The 17,282-nt window shown below is 48.8% G+C and overlaps 1 protein-coding gene across 1 annotated transcript in view; it reads left to right on the top strand.

The window, feature by feature from the left end:
* The window catches only part of DUSP9 (dual specificity phosphatase 9), a 3,578-nt gene extending 1,066 nt beyond the window's left edge, over window positions 1–2,512 (top strand). The window contains 4 exon segments of the mRNA XM_006087779.3: window positions 5–68; window positions 1,379–1,828; window positions 2,136–2,368; window positions 2,370–2,512. Of these exon segments, the coding sequence (XP_006087841.1) occupies window positions 5–68; window positions 1,379–1,828; window positions 2,136–2,368; window positions 2,370–2,462 (840 nt within the window). The 3' untranslated portion in view covers window positions 2,463–2,512.
* The last annotated feature ends 14,770 nt before the right edge of the window (window positions 2,513–17,282 follow it).

Here is a 17,282-nt window from a genome sequence, read left to right as displayed (position 1 = left end):
CGAGTCGGTGCTGGGCACCCTGCTCCAGAAGCTGCGGGAGGAAGGCTACCTGGCCTACTACCTACAGGGTAGGTGCAAGCGGGGGCGCGGTGGGCACCAGCCTGGGGCGGGGGAGATCCCTACCCTGGGAGGCAGGACCCCACCTTCAGAGGGGAGTTACAATTCATTTGATCTTGAGCGAGCTCCGCTTTTTTTTTGTCTAAAGTGGAGGTGAGATACCCTCCCCTGAGTGTGACCATGGGCAAGTCCTTTCCCTTTGGGAGCCTCAGTTTCTGAGTCTGGAAAATGGGTAGAAAGTGGCTGACCTGGCCTGGCTCCCGGCCTTCCTGAGCTAGTAATGCCGCCTACTGCAGCTGCTCAGCCACAGGGCAAGGAGGCCAGCGACACAGGACAAATCCTGCTCTGCAAAGGCAGGAATGGGGGGAGAGGGAGAGAGAAAAAACCAGGGAAGGCAAAAGGAGCCCTGAAAAACAAAAGACTTCCCCCCCCCCCCCCCCCCCCCCCCCGCCCTGGGCTCTCTGGATGGAAGGGAGACAGGCTGATACAAGCCCGTTGGCTCTGTGCCGAGACACACACACACACACACACACACACACACACACACACACACTCCAGAGATCCAGGCTAGGGACAGGGCTTCTATGAACCTACAGAACCAGTTGTCCCCACTTCCCCATGGAAAAGGGTCACTGGGGTGTGTTCCCTTGCTCCCTTCAGAATGCACAGGGATATAGAAATCCACAGAATGCTGCATTTCCAGGCCCCCGCCCCAGCCCGGGGACATAGAAGCTCTCTGTAGACCAAGGAAATGCTCACTTCCTGGGACTTTGGGACTATCCAGGTGGAATGTCCCGCTCTCTCCCGGGCTCCCCTCTTCTTGGGGTCTCATTTCACCCCTGAAGAGAGCACAGAGATGGCTGTGACCTGGCCCCTGCCATCCGGGCACTCCTGGTCGAGCCAGATAGGGAGACACCCAGGCAGAGAACTCACGTGGGAAGCTTTCCTCTTCTGTAACTGATGGCCATAGTTCCCCGTCCCCCCCCACCCCCCCCTGCCCGGAGGTTAGCAGCGCATCTAGACTCTACTGAGCCCTCACGCCAGCCTCGGCTTGGCCCTGGAGGTGTGAGATCTTTTTGGGATGGCTGAGCCTGGGCCCAGCAGCCACAGGGAGCACTTGCTGTCCAGGAAGTAACCAACAGCACGAGGTGAGGGTGGCTGGGCTGCCCAGAGCGCACCACATGGCGACACCCATCTAGAACAGGCTGCTGGCTTCTGAGTCCCCTTTGGGAACTCAGGGGTCGGGCTCTCTGGGGCTGGTTCCCTGGTCGGGGACCAGATTGGGGACCAGATCGGCAGAAACCTCCTCTTTCCCTCCCAGGTGGCTTCAGCAGGTTCCAGGCTGAGTGCCCTCAGCTGTGCGAAAGCAGCCTCAGCAGCCGTGGTGGAGCCAGCATGGCCATGGTGCCCAGCCCAGTGGTGGGGCTGGGCAACCTGTGCCTGGGTTCTGACTGCTCCGACGGGGAATCCGAACCTGACCGAGACTCCCTGAGCTGCAGCCTGGATTCCGAGGGTGCCACGCCCCCCCCATCGGGGCTGATACCATCCTTCCCGGTCCAGATCCTGCCCAACCTCTACCTGGGTTGTGCCCGAGATTCGGCCAACGTGGAGAGCCTGGCCAAGCTAGGCATCCGCTACATCCTCAATGTCACCCCCAACCTCCCTAACCTCTTTGAGAAGAATGGCGACTTTCACTACAAGCAGATTCCCATCTCGGACCACTGGAGCCAGAACTTGTCCCAGTTCTTTCCTGAGGCCATCGCGTTCATTGGTGAGTCCTCCCTGCCCTCCCCTTTCTCCCTCCTCCACCAGACCTGGCTCCTGGCCTTTCCCATCGCTTGCCCCTCTCCCTCATGAGGGCTCTTCCCGGGCTCAGCTGCCATCCCCAGATCCCAAAGCCAGGATGGCACTTGTGGGGTCAGGCAGCGCTGGGGCCAGGAACTCTCGGGCCGGGCAGGGCTCCCAGGCCAACCTGGTCAGGGCCACCTGGCTTGGAGGGTGGGACGGGGTGGGGGCTGCGAGCACCCCTCCGGAGTGAGGCCTGCCCCTCACTCTGCCCCCCACTCCGCCCTGCCTAGATGAAGCCTTGGGCCAGAACTGCGGGGTGCTTGTCCACTGCCTGGCGGGCGTCAGCCGCTCCGTCACTGTCACCGTGGCCTACCTCATGCAGAAGCTCCACCTCTCCCTCAACGATGCCTACGACCTGGTCAAGCGCAAGAAGTCCAACATCTCGCCCAACTTCAACTTCATGGGGCAGCTGCTGGACTTCGAGCGCAGCCTGCGGCTGGAGGAGCGCCGTGCCCGCGGGCGGGGGCAGCGGGGGGCAGGAGTCCACCACCTCGGACCCGCCCTCCTTCTTCACCACCCCCACCAGCGACGGGGTCTTCGAGCTCGACCCCACATAGAGCCCCGTCCAGTCCTGTCCCCCAATGGGTGCTCCCGACCACCCATGCGCTGCGGGGGGAGAAGGGGGAGGGAGGGAGGGGGCTTAGCTGTCAGCGGGGGAGGGGGGTGGGGGGCTGGGGGGGGAGAGCACAATACCTCATGCGGGGGCTGTGGGAAGAGGCAGGCGCTGGGAGCCTCCCCAGGGTGGCCACCCGGAGAGACCCGCCCTGCCCACTTGAAACATCCTCGGGAATCCTATTAAATGTGCCTCTGGGCCGGCTGGGACCACCGGCCTGACCCTCGCCGCTTTGGGGCGGGACCTCGCTCCAGAAACTGCCTCTTCTGCGACTGTTACTTTTTTCTTTGGGGGGGTAGGGGGTTCCCTTTCCGAGGGACCATTCCCGGTGGCGGCCTGTCCCCAGGCCCGGGCCCTGTGCTTTGCCAGCTCAGCTGGGCCCTGAGCCTCCCTGTGGTTTTCCCCTCAGGAAGGGCGCGTGCCTGCTCCGGCCACCTCATTCGCCGCCAGGGACCTGCTCGCAGTCCCATCCCTGTCCCCAAACGGCTGCTTCTGGGGAGGGGCTCACCACCACCACCAGTGCAGTCACCTCCCGGCTTCTCTGCCCGGGGCTTCCCAGGGGATGCGGACTCAGAGGTGCAGCGGCCACCCGGCGGCCACGGGGACAGCCCGCCTCTGGGTGGCTCCTTGCTGGGCAGCACCGCTGGGGAGATCACCGGCCTGAGAGCCATTGGGAGGGTTCCCAGCCGCACATCTGGCGCCCTGACTGTTTATCCACTTGACATTTGAAAAGATGCTTTTTCTCCTCTTTCCCAGATGTCTTGACGGGATCACTGAGGCCCTTTGTGACTGAGGGTGGTCAGACTGCCACGGGAGAAGATGGGGTCTCAGAGCAAGAGCTGGAGGCGGGGGAGGGGAAGAAGAAGGCCTGGATTTTGATACTGCGGGTCCCACACAGTCTCTCTCACACACACACACACACACACACACACACACACACACACGGCCATTCATTGCAGACACACCCCTCGCGGGCAGTGGGCAGCGGGCGGCGGCACTTACACACACCCTAACCCTTGGGAACCCACCCCACAGTTGCTTTCTTGAATTGTTCCTGAATAAACGGTTTCTGTAAGATTCTGAACTGAGGGAGGCTGCTTCCTGGGTACCTTGGAGGGTTTGGGGAAGGGCGGGGGGGGGGGGGTCTAGGGAAGGGGGGAACATTCTGGGCCGCTCAGGGACTCAAGCGCCGCCCCGCCCCCATGTCATCATTTCCCATCTGGCGCCTGCACTGCCTGTTGGCCCCACCTCTGGCCAGGTCCCCCATTTACTCACGACCCATTGAACCCCTATCTGCCACGTACGGCTAATGACCAGGATGAAGCAGTGAACCAAAGAGGCCTGCCACTTGGAGCCAACTTCTGGGAGGGGGAGGGAGGACACTAAACAACAGACCCCATAAATCAGTAAATGGCACCGGGTGTCCAGAGTGGCGGAGATCAGGGGGGCAGGGGCCAGAAGTGACCATGCAGTTGGGCAGCTACGCCCCAAGACTCGGTGCAGGGTCAGAGCCTCAGTAGGAGGGGATGGGAGCCACAGAAGGGCCTGAGCTGGGGAGGGACAAGAGCAGACTTGCATATCCCAGCATCTGTCCCTCTGGCTGACAAAGTGTGGAATTTGGATCTAAAAGGCCCAGCCCTAGCCAGTTTGGCTCAGTGGCTAAAAAGTCAGCCCGAGGGCTGAAGGGTCCTGGGTTCCATTCCGGTCAAGGACACATACCTGGGTTGCAGACTCTGTCCCCGGCCCCAGTTGGGGCGCATGCAGGAGGTAACCAATCTGTGTCTCTCTCACGTTGATGTCTCCCCCACCCCTTCCCCTCTCTAAAAATCAATGGGAAAATATCTTCAGGGGAGGATGAACAACAACAACCAAAAGGCCCAGACTGGAGGCCAGGAGAGCCTGCGGAGGCCACTGAGCCACCTGAAGTGATCAGTGGGGCTTGCTCCTCCCTGGCCTCCCGGCCTCAGCTCTGAACGCCTTCTGCACACCGTGGCTGCGTGGTCCTTCTCCAGTCAGAGTCCCCAGCCACAGAGAGATGGCGGGAAGCAGAAGGGAGCTGGAAGGTGGGGGGTGGGGGCAAGTGCTGTATGAGAACACAGTGGCAACTTAGTGAGCAATGTGGACAGCATGTCCAGGGAAATCTTCCGGGTCCAGAACCCCTAAAACAGTGATGGCGAACCTTTTGAGCTCGGCGTGTCAGCATTTTGAAAACCCTAACTTAACTTTGGTGCCGTGTCACATATAGAAATTTTTTGATATTTGCAACCATAGTAAAACAAAGACATATTTCTGATATTTATTTTATATATTTAAATGCCATTTAACAAAGAAAAATCAACCAAAAAAATGAGTTCGCGTGTCACCTCTGACACGCGTGTCATAGGTTCGCCATCACTGCCCTAAAACGTAGGATGAAATCTAACAACATGGAATGAATGGCTGAGCTGGTAGGAAAATAAGAGAAAGCCTCCGAGGTCAGCAACTATGAGGATATTTGTGTCCAGAGGAGTAAGCCAGCTCTGGGGCTCGCTCCTGTCCGTGGGGAATCTACACCCAGGAGCCAGGAGCCCAGGGCCACCCCCTCCTTCCTTGGACACCTTCTTCCAGTGGCTCTCCAGACACCACCCATGGGAACCAAGAGACACTTGGGCCCCTACATCAAACCTGTACTCTTGACGGGCAATGCTCTCAGGGTGTGGCTGGCAGAATACTGGCCCTTATAGACGGATAGAGCGTCAGCCTGCGGACCGAAGGGTCCCAGGTTCCATTCCAGTCAAAGGCACAAGCCTGGGTTGCGGGCTCGGTCCAACGTGCAGGAGGCAGCCAATCAATGATTCCCTCTCATCATTGATGTTTCTATCTCTTGCCTCCTCTCCGAAATCAATAAAAATACATATATTTTTTAAAGGTTGCAGGTTTGATCCCCAGGCAGAGCGTGTACGGGAAAGCAAGTGCTCTCTCTCTCTCTCTCTCTCGCTCTAAAAAAAAAAAAAATCAATAAAACCATATCCTCGGGTGAGGATTTTAAAAACCATACAGCCCTGCCGACGCCTCGATTTTAACTCAGTGAAATCTATTTTGGATTTCCATAACGGAACGATAATAAATTTGTGCTGTCTTAAGCCACTAAGTTTGCAATCATTTGATACAGCAGCAACAGAAAACTAATACAATTGGTGACCTAGAAAAAATACCCCACCAAGAGAGGCGAGGATGCTTGCATATCTTGACCTTGGATCTGGGTGGAAGTGGGGAAAAAAGGAAAATGTTGACCTGAGAATTTATAGCCACAAGCTGCAATTTTAGTTTTGCGTGGTCTAGGCAGAGAGTAGTGGATGCGTGAGAATTTCTCTCTTGCAGGGACTGAGGGAGAGCAATCTGGTGGGGGGACAGCTTCTAGATTTGTCTTGAAGCTGCATCTGATTAGCTTGCACACAGATTTTACTTAGACTGTGACAGTCCCATAAAAATAGAAAAGTTTAAAAATATATTTTTTAAAAGTTCTAAATGAAGTGGTCCAGAGGGAGTATCGCCCAAGAGCGCCTGGCATAAGCAAGCACAAATCCTCTGTCCTTTAAATACAGGCCTCAAAGAAATTCTATAGAAAATTCTGAAATATATAATGGAAGAAAACACACAAAATGTACAAAGAAACAAGCCACCGTGCGTGAGAGAAGCTTCAAAACTTAAATATCCATCCTGCAAAAATAGCAGATTTTGAAATTATATGACACAAATGTAAAATAAGTATGATCAATATATTTGAAGAAACAAAATCAAGTTATCCAAAGGATAACCAAAGAACAAGAGACTCTAACATGGCCAGTACTCTTGAAAGATGACCAAATAAAACTTCTAGAAATTAAAAAATATAATCATAAAAATGAGAAATTCAAGATATGGGTTAAACAGCTGGACAGAGAGATCAGTGAACTGGAAGATGGATTTAAAGAAATAACCCAGAATGCACAACAGAGAGAGATTGAAGTCACTCACATAAATATTTCTTTGAATTCCTGGAAGAAGAAAAAACAAGTTAAAGAGAACAGGAACTATGCAATAGTAAGAAAGATAATGGCTGAGAGTCGCCCAAAGTCGATGAAAGACAGCATGGAAGAGAATGCTAGCTATCCTCTAGTAACCCCCCCGCCCCCCTCCCCTCCTACCCGCCCCCCTTGCTTCATCCTTTTAGAAATAAAATCCCCAAAGCTTTCTAGCGCATCTGGCTTCCCAGCTAGAAACCTTCTTTTGCATCCTCCCTGGTGGCCAACTGTGGCCATGTTCTTACATGTTATCTACTTCTTCCATGAGAGCCCTTAGCATAATCAGAGTATTTAAATTGCTGATCAGATCATTCCAGTAACCCTGCCATATCTGATTCTGGTTCTGATGCTTGCTCCATCTCTGCAAACTGTTTTTTTGTTGGTGGTGTTGCTGTTTGTTATTTGTTGTTGTTTGTTTCTTTGCTTTTGGTATGCCTTGTACTTCTTTGTTGAAAGCCAGAGATGATAAACTGCGTAAAAGGACGTGCGGTTACTAGGCCGTTGGTAAGGTGGTGTGAGGGGAGAGGGAGCATTCCACAGTCCTAGGATTAGGTCTCTGTCTCTAGTCAGCATGTGCCTCTGCACCGTGAACTTCACAGAGCTTCTCAGTTCCCCTTCCTAAGGTGGGACAGGATGGCCAGAGGGGGCTGGAGGAGGGTATGTCCCTTCTCCCAGGTCTGTCAGACTCTGATAAAACCTCAAAAGGTCAGGCTCTGAGGTAATCGATTGTCTTCTTGAAGGTGGGCCTTGTTAAGAAGAAGAGTGGCCCGGCTGGTGTGGCTCAGTTGGTTGAGCATGGTTCTGAGCATCGAAAGCTTGCCGGTTTGATTCCTGGTCAGGGCACATACCTGGGTTGTGGGTTCGGTCCCTGGTGGGGGTATGTACAGAAGGCAACCGATGGATGTTGCTCTCTCACATCAATGTTTCTCTCTCTCTCTCCTCCTCTCCGTTCCTCTCTCTGTAAAATCAATAAAAAATATACTTTAAAAAAAAAAGAAGCCCAACCAGCCAGGGTGGCTCAATGGTTGAACGTCAGCCTACGAACGAGGAGGTCGCAGTTTGATTCCCAATCAGAGCACATGCCCAGGTTGTGGGCTCAATCCTCAGTGTGGGGCATGCAGGAGGCAGCTGATGGATAATTCTCTCTCATCATTGATCTCTCTCTCTCTCTCTCTCTCCCTCTCCCTTCCTCTCTGAAATCAATAAAAATATTTTTTTAACAATAAACATTAAAAAAAGAAGCCCTGGCTGGTTTTTCTTTCTCAGTGGTTAGAGCATCAGCAAAGGGTCAGGTGGAGGGTTCCATTCCCAGTCAAGGTCACGCACCTTGTGCCTCAGTTGCAGATTCCCCAGCCCCAGGAGGGGGGCTTGCCGAAGGAACAAAACCAAGGGGCCTTCTCCCCGGTCCATGTTTCTCTCCCCCTCCTCCCTCCCTTCCACTCTCTAGATAGAAATCAATGAGAAAATATCCTCGAGTGAATATTTAAGAAGAAGAAAAAAGAGTGCTCTGGTGTATTTCAAAATACCTACTCTTCCACCTCCCTCCCCAGCCCTGGCCAGAGGAAATTTTTCTCTAATCTTCACTGTGAGATCCTGGTAGGGCTCCTGGAGGTAAAAGTCACAAAAGCATGAAAGCCTCGCTAAGACCGCACATCCCCCTGGCGTTTTTAACTCTCAGATGTGTCCACAATGAGCCCCAGCATTTCATCAGTTCCAGTTTAGGTTTGCCTGCCCCAGCACTGTTCCCAGTTGTGGATTTTTGTGCCAGTAAATTGTGATTCTCTGCATTCGCCTGTCTCTCTAGTTTGGGGGGCAGCAGTCTGTCCTGTGACCTCAATTCTCTGATGGATCTAAGAAGAGCTGTTGATTTTTCAGTGTGTTCAGCTCTTGTTGTTAGCATGGTTGCCAGACCAGAAACAGGAACTCCCCTGGGTCTGTTTTGATTGGCTGATTTTTAGCATTATGGGTTATATATACTTTTTAAAAATATTTTTTTATTGATTTCAGAGAAGAAGGGAAAGAGAGAGAGAGACAAATAGAAATATCAATGATAGAGAATCATTGATCAGCTGCCTCCTGCACGCCCCCCACTGGGGATTGAGCCCACAACCTGGGCATGTCCCCTGACGGGGAATCGAACCGTGACTTCCTGGTTCTTAGGTCGACGCTCAACCACTGAGCCACACCAGCCGGGTTATGGGTTATATTTTTATGTTTCTTCTACCTCAGTCCTGAAGTCTGGTGATGGAGTTTGCCTCTTTGTTTCCTTTCTTTCAGACATCACAGGGTCTTTGCTGGCTGTTGTCCACCATCTAAAAACAATTGATTCATGCCCTAGCCAGTTTTGCTCAGTGGATAGAGCATCGGCCTGCAGACAGAAGGGTCCCGGGTTTGATTCTAGTCAAAACCTCAGTTGGGGCACATGCAGGAGGCAACCAATCGATGTGTTTCTCTCAGATCAACATTTTCTTCTGTCTTTTCCTCTCTCTTCCACTCTAAAAATCAATGGGAAAAAAAATCCTCGGGTAAGGATTAAAAAAATAAAATAAATAAAATAAAATAAAAATAAAATAAAAACAGTTGATTCACTGCATGGAGGGACCTGGAGAGTATTCGGCTAAGTGAAATAGGACAGTCAGAGAAAGACATGTATCACATGATCTCACTTATATGTGGAATCTAATGAACAAAATAAACTGACAAACAAAATAGATCCAGAGACATGGATGCATGGAACAGACTGATGGATATCAGAGGGAAGGGGGGGGGGGAGATCAACCAAAGAACTTATATGCATAACCCATGGACACAGACAATAGTGGGGTGAAGGAAGGCCTGGGGCAGGGGACAGAAATGGGGAGGAGGAGGGTCAATGGGGGAAAAAGGAGGAACATCTATAAGACTTTCAACAATAAAGATAAATTTTCAAAAAAGAAAAAGAAAAACAGTGATTCACATATTTTGGCAAGCTTTCCAGTTGTGTATGATGGGAAGATAATCCTGGGCCCTGTTTATCCCCTCATGTCCATATCAATATTGCATAACTTTAAACTCTGTTAAGATAAATATGCATGTGGAACTTTCTAGAAGAACTCCTAAAAGAGTATCGAGTGTACTACTTCCAAACTACTAGAGAAAAAATATCAAATAATGAGAAAAAAAATCTCAATCAAAAAGAAGTCTAAAGAGGAAAATGAAGAAACAGAAACATTGGAATAAGTAGAAAGTACAAAATAAGATTTTAAAAATTATTCCTAGAAAAAAAAAAGACAAACAAAAAGAAAAGGAAAGAAAAATTATTCCAAATATCACTGAGCAAAATAAATAGACTAAATTCTCCAGTTAGACAAGATTGTTGAAAATCCAGCTATAATCTGGTCATAAGAGATAGATCTACATGATAGGACCAGAAAAGCAGATAGAAGGCCAGACACTCAGCTATGGCCAAGTGGATATTGACAAAAACAACCCTTATGATCTGGAAAGCAACCAAAAGTATTTCATAAACCAAGAAGCTAAACTTTGGGAATGTGTGTCATTCTGGCCTAGGGCTACTCGCATCCCTTTCAGCTTGGTTGGCATGGAGGTCTTGCCCAGGCAAGGCAGCCCATGGAGACCAGTAGCTTCTCCGCCTAGGGGGCTAACTCAGTTTGATTGAGCAATACCCATACCCAGGAGCACTGTCGGTGGAAGTGACTTCTCCGAGGCAGAAACATCCAGAATTTTATGAGAAACATTAATCAGATCCAGGAAGTTCATTGCTGTCATATTTTCCATGTTTCAAGAGCTTCAGAGACCTGTGGTACAACAACAGGCACACGAAAAAATGTGTAATGGGCGGTTTTGAAATGTGTAATGAGAGAAGAGGGGGTAGAAGAAATATTTGAAGAAATTCCTTGAAAATAGATTGTCCAATCCGAAGAACAGAGAGGAAAAGGATTGAGCCTCAATGAACCCCAAGTAAGGTAAACACCAAAGAGCTAGTTGTAGGCATAAATTCTATATCTAAAACTATCCTTTAAAAATAAAAGTTAACTTTGTAATGCTTTAAGCAATAAAAAAAATTTTAAAAAAATTAAATAAAATAAAAATAAAAGTTAAAAAAAGACATTTCTGGATAAACAATGACTAAGAGAATTCATTGCTAGCATATATATATATATATATATATATATATATATATATATATATATATATATATGTTGTTATTGTTAATCCTCACCCGAAGATATTTTTCCCACTGATTTTTAGAGAGAGTGGGAGAGGTACGTGCTTGCAGCACTCAAGGTACGTGCCTGCAGCAACCAAGGTCAACCAAGGTATGTGCCCTTGACCAGCATGGAACCATGACCCTTCAGTACACAGGCCAACGCTCTAACCATTGAGCAACCGGCTAGGGCACTAGTATACTTCTTTACAAAAAGTACTTCAGACTGACAACAGTAACTTGAATTCATAAGAAGAAATGAAGACCATTACAAATAATTAATATGTGGGTTAAAATAAAAATCTCTCCTAATGTATTTTCTTCATTTCTTCCCTTAACTTCTTTAAAAGACACAAGGTTGTATAAAGCATTAGGTATAACGCTGTATTTGGGGGTTTGTAACCGATATAGATGTAATATACATGACATTAATGGCACGAAAGAGGGGAGAAGGAATGAAGCTATCTTGGAGCAGTCTCTACCTTTTATCAAAACTAAGTCAGTATTAATATGAAGTAGGTTGTGATTAAGATTCATACTGTAATCCAACTGCAATTAAATATAGTATATAGTTAAAAAGTCAACAGAGGCCCTGGCCGGTTTGGCTTGGTGGTTAGAGCATCGGCCCGAGGACAGAAGGGTGTGGGTTCAATTCCCAGTCAAGGGCATGTACAGGAGACAACCAATTGATGTGTCTCTCCCATCTCTCTCTCTCTCTCTCTCTCTCTCTCTCTCTCTCTCTCTCCCTTCCTATCTTTCTAAAAATATTTTTTTTAAAAAAAGAAAGATTCAACAGACTATATATTGGCTTACAAGAGACAAATCTCAGATTCAAAGACACAACTAGGTTGAAAGTACAGAAAAAGATAGATCATGCAAACAGTAACCATAAAAGAGCTGGAGTGGTTATATTAATACCAGATAAAATAGACTCTAAGACAAAGGCTATATTATTAGAGAAAAAAAGAAACATTTCATCATGATGAAAGAGTCAACTCATTAGAAAGATATTACAATTATAAACATATGCATATCTAACAGCACAGCCCAAAAATACATAAAACAAAAACAGACAGAATGTAAAAGAGAGAGACCATTCAACTATGAGAGTTGGAAATTTCAGTACCCCACTTTCAATAATTATTAAAACTGGAAAGAAAAGCAGCAAGGATATAGAAAACTTGAGCAACACTAACAACGAATTTGGTGTGACTGGAATCTATAAAACACTTCACTCAACAGATGCAAAATACTCTTTTCAAATACACATGGCACATTCTCCAGGATAGAACTAATCTAGGTCATAAAACAAGTCTCAATACATCTAAAAGGATTACATTTGATTTTTTTTAAAAAAGAAAGAAAGAAATCTGGGAAATTGAACATCAAACTCCTAAATAATCCACAGGTCAAAGAAAAAACTTACAAGGGAAATTAGAAGATACTTTGAACAGAATGAAATGAAAACACAACATATTGAAATTATGGGATGTAGTTAAAGCAGTACTTACACTTGATCTTAGCCAAAAGGCCAAGAAGCGATGGTCAAAGCAGTACTTAGAAGGAAATTTATAGCTTTAAATATCTATACTATGAGAGTTGGAAATTTCAATACCCCACTTTCAATCCTTTTCCTTTTAAGCTGAAAATTTGTTGAGATATAATTGAGATACACTAAAAAAAAAAAAAAAGAAAGATCTCAAATCAATAGCCTAGTTATCCACCTTAATAAACTAAAAAAAAGAAAAGCAAACAAAATCCAAAGCCAGCAGAGGTCAGATTAGTACAGAAATGAATAAAATAAAAAACAGGAAAACAACAGAGGACATCGATTCAAACAAAAGTTGGTTCTTTAATTTACCCAGCATGATCAAGAAAAAAGATTATCAAGATTGAGAATGAAAAGGGGCACATTACTACTGACCTATAGAAATTTAAAGGGCCATAAGGCAAAGTTTTGAACAATTTTATGCCAACAAATTAGACAGTTCAGATGACATGGACAAATTCCTAGAAAGACACAAATGACCAAAATGGACTTTAAAGTAGAAAATTTGAATAGACTTATAACAAGCAAATAAATTGAATTAGGAATTGAAAATCTTCCCACAAAGAAAACCCAAGCCCAGAAGTCTTCACTGGTGAATTCTACCCAATAACACAACTGAAAAAACATGGCCACACAAAAAGTTGCATAGAAATGACCATAGCAGCATAATTCACAATAGCCAAAAGGTGGACACTACCCAAATGGCCATCAGTGGATGCATAGGTAAACAAACTGTGGCCTATTCATACAATGGGACATGACTCAGCTATCCAAACACATGAAGTACTGACACATGGTACAATGCGGATGAAAACATTATGCAAAGCATAAGAGACCAGACACAAAGGGCCACATATTGTATGATTCCATTTATGTGCAATATCAAAACGGGCAAACACACAGAGACAGTAGACTAGTGATTGCCACAGGCTGGTATGGGGCGGGGGGGGAGGGGGGAATGTGGAGTGACCACTATGGGGGCATAGGGGTTTCTTTTGGGGTGATGAAAATATCCTGTAATTAGATTGTGGTGATGATTGAATAACTTTGTAAATACACTAAAAACCATTAAATTATACTTTGTAAAACATATTTTTATTGATTTCAGAGAGGAAGGGAGAGGGAGAGAAAGAGAGAGAAACATCAATGATGAGAGAGAATCATGGATCGGCTGCCTCCTGCACGCCCCACACTGGGGATCGAGCCCGCAACCTGGGCATGTGCCCTGACTGTGAATCAAACCGTGACCTCTTGGTTCATAGGTTGATGCTCAACCACTGAGCCACGCCAGCCGGGCTAAATTATACTTTTTAAAGGGTGAAGTTTATGGTATGTCAATTATATCTCAGTAAAAAACAAATTTTCAGCTTAAAAGGAAAAGGATTGAAAGATATACTGAGCAAATATCAACCAAAAGAAAGTTATAGCTGCCATGTTACTATCAAAGTAGACAATAAGGCAAAAGGCATTACCAGTACTAATGCATGTCACTACATTTTTTTTTGTTAATCCACACCTGAGGATATTTTTTCCATTGCTTTTTCAGAGATAGTGGAAAGGAGGGAGAGAGGGGCAGAGAGAAATATCGATGTGAGAGACACACATCCACTGGTTGTGTCCTTCATGCACACCGTCCTGACCAGAGGATGGGGATCGAACCCAGGTACGTGCCCTTGACCAGGAATCACACCCCTCGACCTTTCGGTGCATAGGCCAACACTCTAACCATTGAGCCACACCTTCCAGGGCTGTCAATACATTTTAACCATGCATCTCAATTCTAAGCTCATCTGCACTTGAAAATACATAAAGCAATAGTTGAGAGAACTACAAGCAGAAACTGACGAAGCAATGAGGCCTCTACTGGGGTATGACGTGAGGCAGGCTTGGCTCCCTGGCTTGAAGGTAACTACAGAACTCTCCATGGGCCTGGGGAGGGGACCTGGCGATGAGGCTTTTATATTTATCAAAAGGAGGCAGATAGGGCCCCCGGCGAGCGTGGCTCAGTGGTTGAGCGTCCACCTATGAGCCAGGAGGTCACGGTTCAATTCCCGGTCAGGGCACATTCCCAGTTGTGGGCTCGATCCTCAGTGTGGGGTGTGCAGGAGGCAGCCGATCCATGATGCTCTCTCATCATTGCTGTTTCTACCTCTCTCTCCCTCTCCCTTCCTCTCTGAAATCAATAAAAATATATTTTTAAAAGGGGGGACAGATAGGGTTGGGAAATACTGAAAACCTCTCCTAAGGCAGCAATCTGCTCCTGACACTGCGCTGTCTGTGGCCTCCAGCGGCTCCCTAGTGCCCTCTGGAGAAAGTTCACATCCACGCTGATCGCCAGCGACGTCTCACAACAGGCCTCGGTCAAGCCAACCTGGCTGTTTGTTATTTCCCAAACATTCCAGCTGAGAAGACAGGAGTGGAGACAGCGGGGCCTGGACAAAGCTGGGGGTGGGCAGAGAACGTGCCTGGCAAGAAGGAACTCGGCTTAGAGTGGAGTCAGGAGGCCTGGCTTGGCCCCTTCGTGGTGTTCTGAATAGGTCTGCTTCTTCCTGAGTTCTGGGGCAGTGGGAGGGGGGGCATCCTCGACTCCCTTACACGGCCCCCCCCCTTCAGTCCACCATGACCCATCTCCAGCTTTCCCACCCCACTTCAGCAGCCTGGGCACAGGCTCTCCGCATCTCTTGTCTTGCCCTCCACAGGACCCACACACGTGTATACCCACCATGAACCCTGTCCCGCTGCTCGGCCATCCCTCACACTGAACCCCAGGGGGCTCTTTCTAGGGCCCGGATGCCACACCCCGCCTCCACCACTGCAGAAAGACCTCCCAGGTTCCATTTCACAGGGGATTTTTAAAGTGTGTCCTTTTTTTGCAAGGGGGGGGGGGGTTAATATATTTTTTTATTGATTTCAGAGAGGAAGGGAGAGGGAGCGAGAGATAGAAACATCAATGATGAGAATCATTGATCGGCTGCCTCCTGCACGCCCCACACTGGGGATGGAGCCCTCACCCTGGGCGCGTACCCTGATGGGGAATCGAACCGGTGAACTCTTGGTTCATGGGTCCACGCGCAACCACTGAGCCACACCAGCCAGGCCAGAACATTCAAATCAATGAAACCAAGGGGCAGAGGATTTCAAAGGTGTCAAAAGCACTTGCAAGGCCCAAACCCCAGTCTCGTGTCTCTCTCCGTCCTCACACTGAGTGTGCGCTCACAGAGAAGGTTGGAGAAGTCCCCCATCTTTTCCTCAAGTCCCTACACAACCCTCACGTTCCCAGCAAGCCCTCCTCACTTGCTCGGAGGCAGGCAGCAGGGCGGGGCACAAGGCTGTGTGGCCTTGGCTCAGTTACTTGGCCTCTCTATGCCTCAGTCTTCCCAGCTGTAAAATGGGGCCAGTGATCATGAGAGTGGCTACTTCCCAGCTGACGTTTGAGGGACTACCTAGAAAGCTCCCCGGAACAGGGCCCGGCACACAGTGAGTCCTCAATAAGAGCTCCCACTGGGCGAACCCTTGGGGTCAGCTACAAAGCCAGTATTTGCAGAGAGAAGGGTGAGAAGTCTCTTTTGCCCTATTTCCACTTCATCTTCTGTTGTTGTTGTTACTTCTCACCCAAGGATATTTTTCCATTGGCTTTTAGAAAGAGTGGAAGGGAGGGGGAAAGGCACACAGAGAGAAACATCGATGTGAGAGAGACACATTGATTGGTTGCCTCCCACAAGTGCCCTGACCCGGAGCCTGCAACCGAGGTACGTGCCCTTGTCCGGAATCGAAGCCAGGACCCTTCAGTCCGTGGGCCGATGCTCTATCCACTGAGCCAAACTGCCTAGGGCGCTCTACTTCCACTTCAGACACCTCCAACTCGCCATGTCCAAAACCAGTCCCATTGTCTCTCCCCAAAGCCACCCCAGGTGAACCCCTCTTGGTGAATGGTTCCGCAATCCACCCAGAAACCCATGGGCCACCCCAGACGCCTCTCCTTCATTGCGCCACGCCAGTGTGGCCCCCCAGGTCGAGCCTCCCCAGAACACCTACCACCCACAGGTTTGCTCCAAGACAGTGTGGCCAACCCTGTGTGGTCCAGAATGAGGGGGACAGCTTCCTCTCAGGACACCCACAAGGCTCCCCCCTCAATTCTAGTCTGGTCCCGTGCCCAAGAAGGCCAGCCTGCCGGGCCCTGCTCCTGAACCACAGCACCTGAGTTTTCCAGGATAAGGGTGCTCTCCGCTACAACCCCTCCAGGGGTTCACTGTTGCTGACGAAGCCTGCCGCTACCCTGCCTGGCTCTGATCCCTCCAGTAGCCAGCCTCGCGCCTGAGCACCTGCTGCTCCCTGAGCGTGAATGCTCTCACGGAACACCCCCCGCCCCGGTTCCCTCTTTTTTTAAATATATTTTTTATTGATTTCAAGAGAAGAAGGGAGAGGGAGAGAAACATCAATGATGAGAGAATCATTGATCGGCTGCCTCCTGCAAGGCCCCCACTGGGGATCAAGCTCGCAACCTGGGCATGTGCCCTGACTGGGGATCAAAACGTAGCCTCCAGGTTCATAGGTCGACACTCAATGGTCAACGCTCAACCACTGAGCAACACTGGCCAGGCCCCCAGCACCCTCTTTGTTTTAATTTTTTTTAAATATAGCTTATTGATTTTTTACAGCGAGGAAGGGAGAGGGATAGTTAGAAGCATCAATGAGAGAGAAACTTCCATCAGCTGCCTCCAGCACACTCCCCACAACCAAGGTACATGTGCCCGCAACCAAGGTACATGCCCTTGACCGGAATCGAACCTGGGACCCTTCAGTCCACAGGCCAACGCTCTATCCACTGAACAAAACCGGTCAGGGCCCCCAGAACCCTCTTTATCCCACCCCCTATCTCTTGCCTTTGGCTGAACCAGTCCTTTCTCTCACCCAGGCCTCATCCCACAGCCTCGCTGACCCAAAGCTTCCTCTCACAAACTACCA

This window comes from Myotis lucifugus, unplaced genomic scaffold, assembly GCF_000147115.1.
Source record: "Myotis lucifugus unplaced genomic scaffold, Myoluc2.0 scaffold_40, whole genome shotgun sequence".
Classification (NCBI taxonomy): Eukaryota; Metazoa; Chordata; class Mammalia; order Chiroptera; family Vespertilionidae; genus Myotis; species Myotis lucifugus.
The sequence above is the reverse complement of the archived record's forward strand: the minus strand, read 5'-3'. Positions and strand labels throughout refer to the sequence as shown.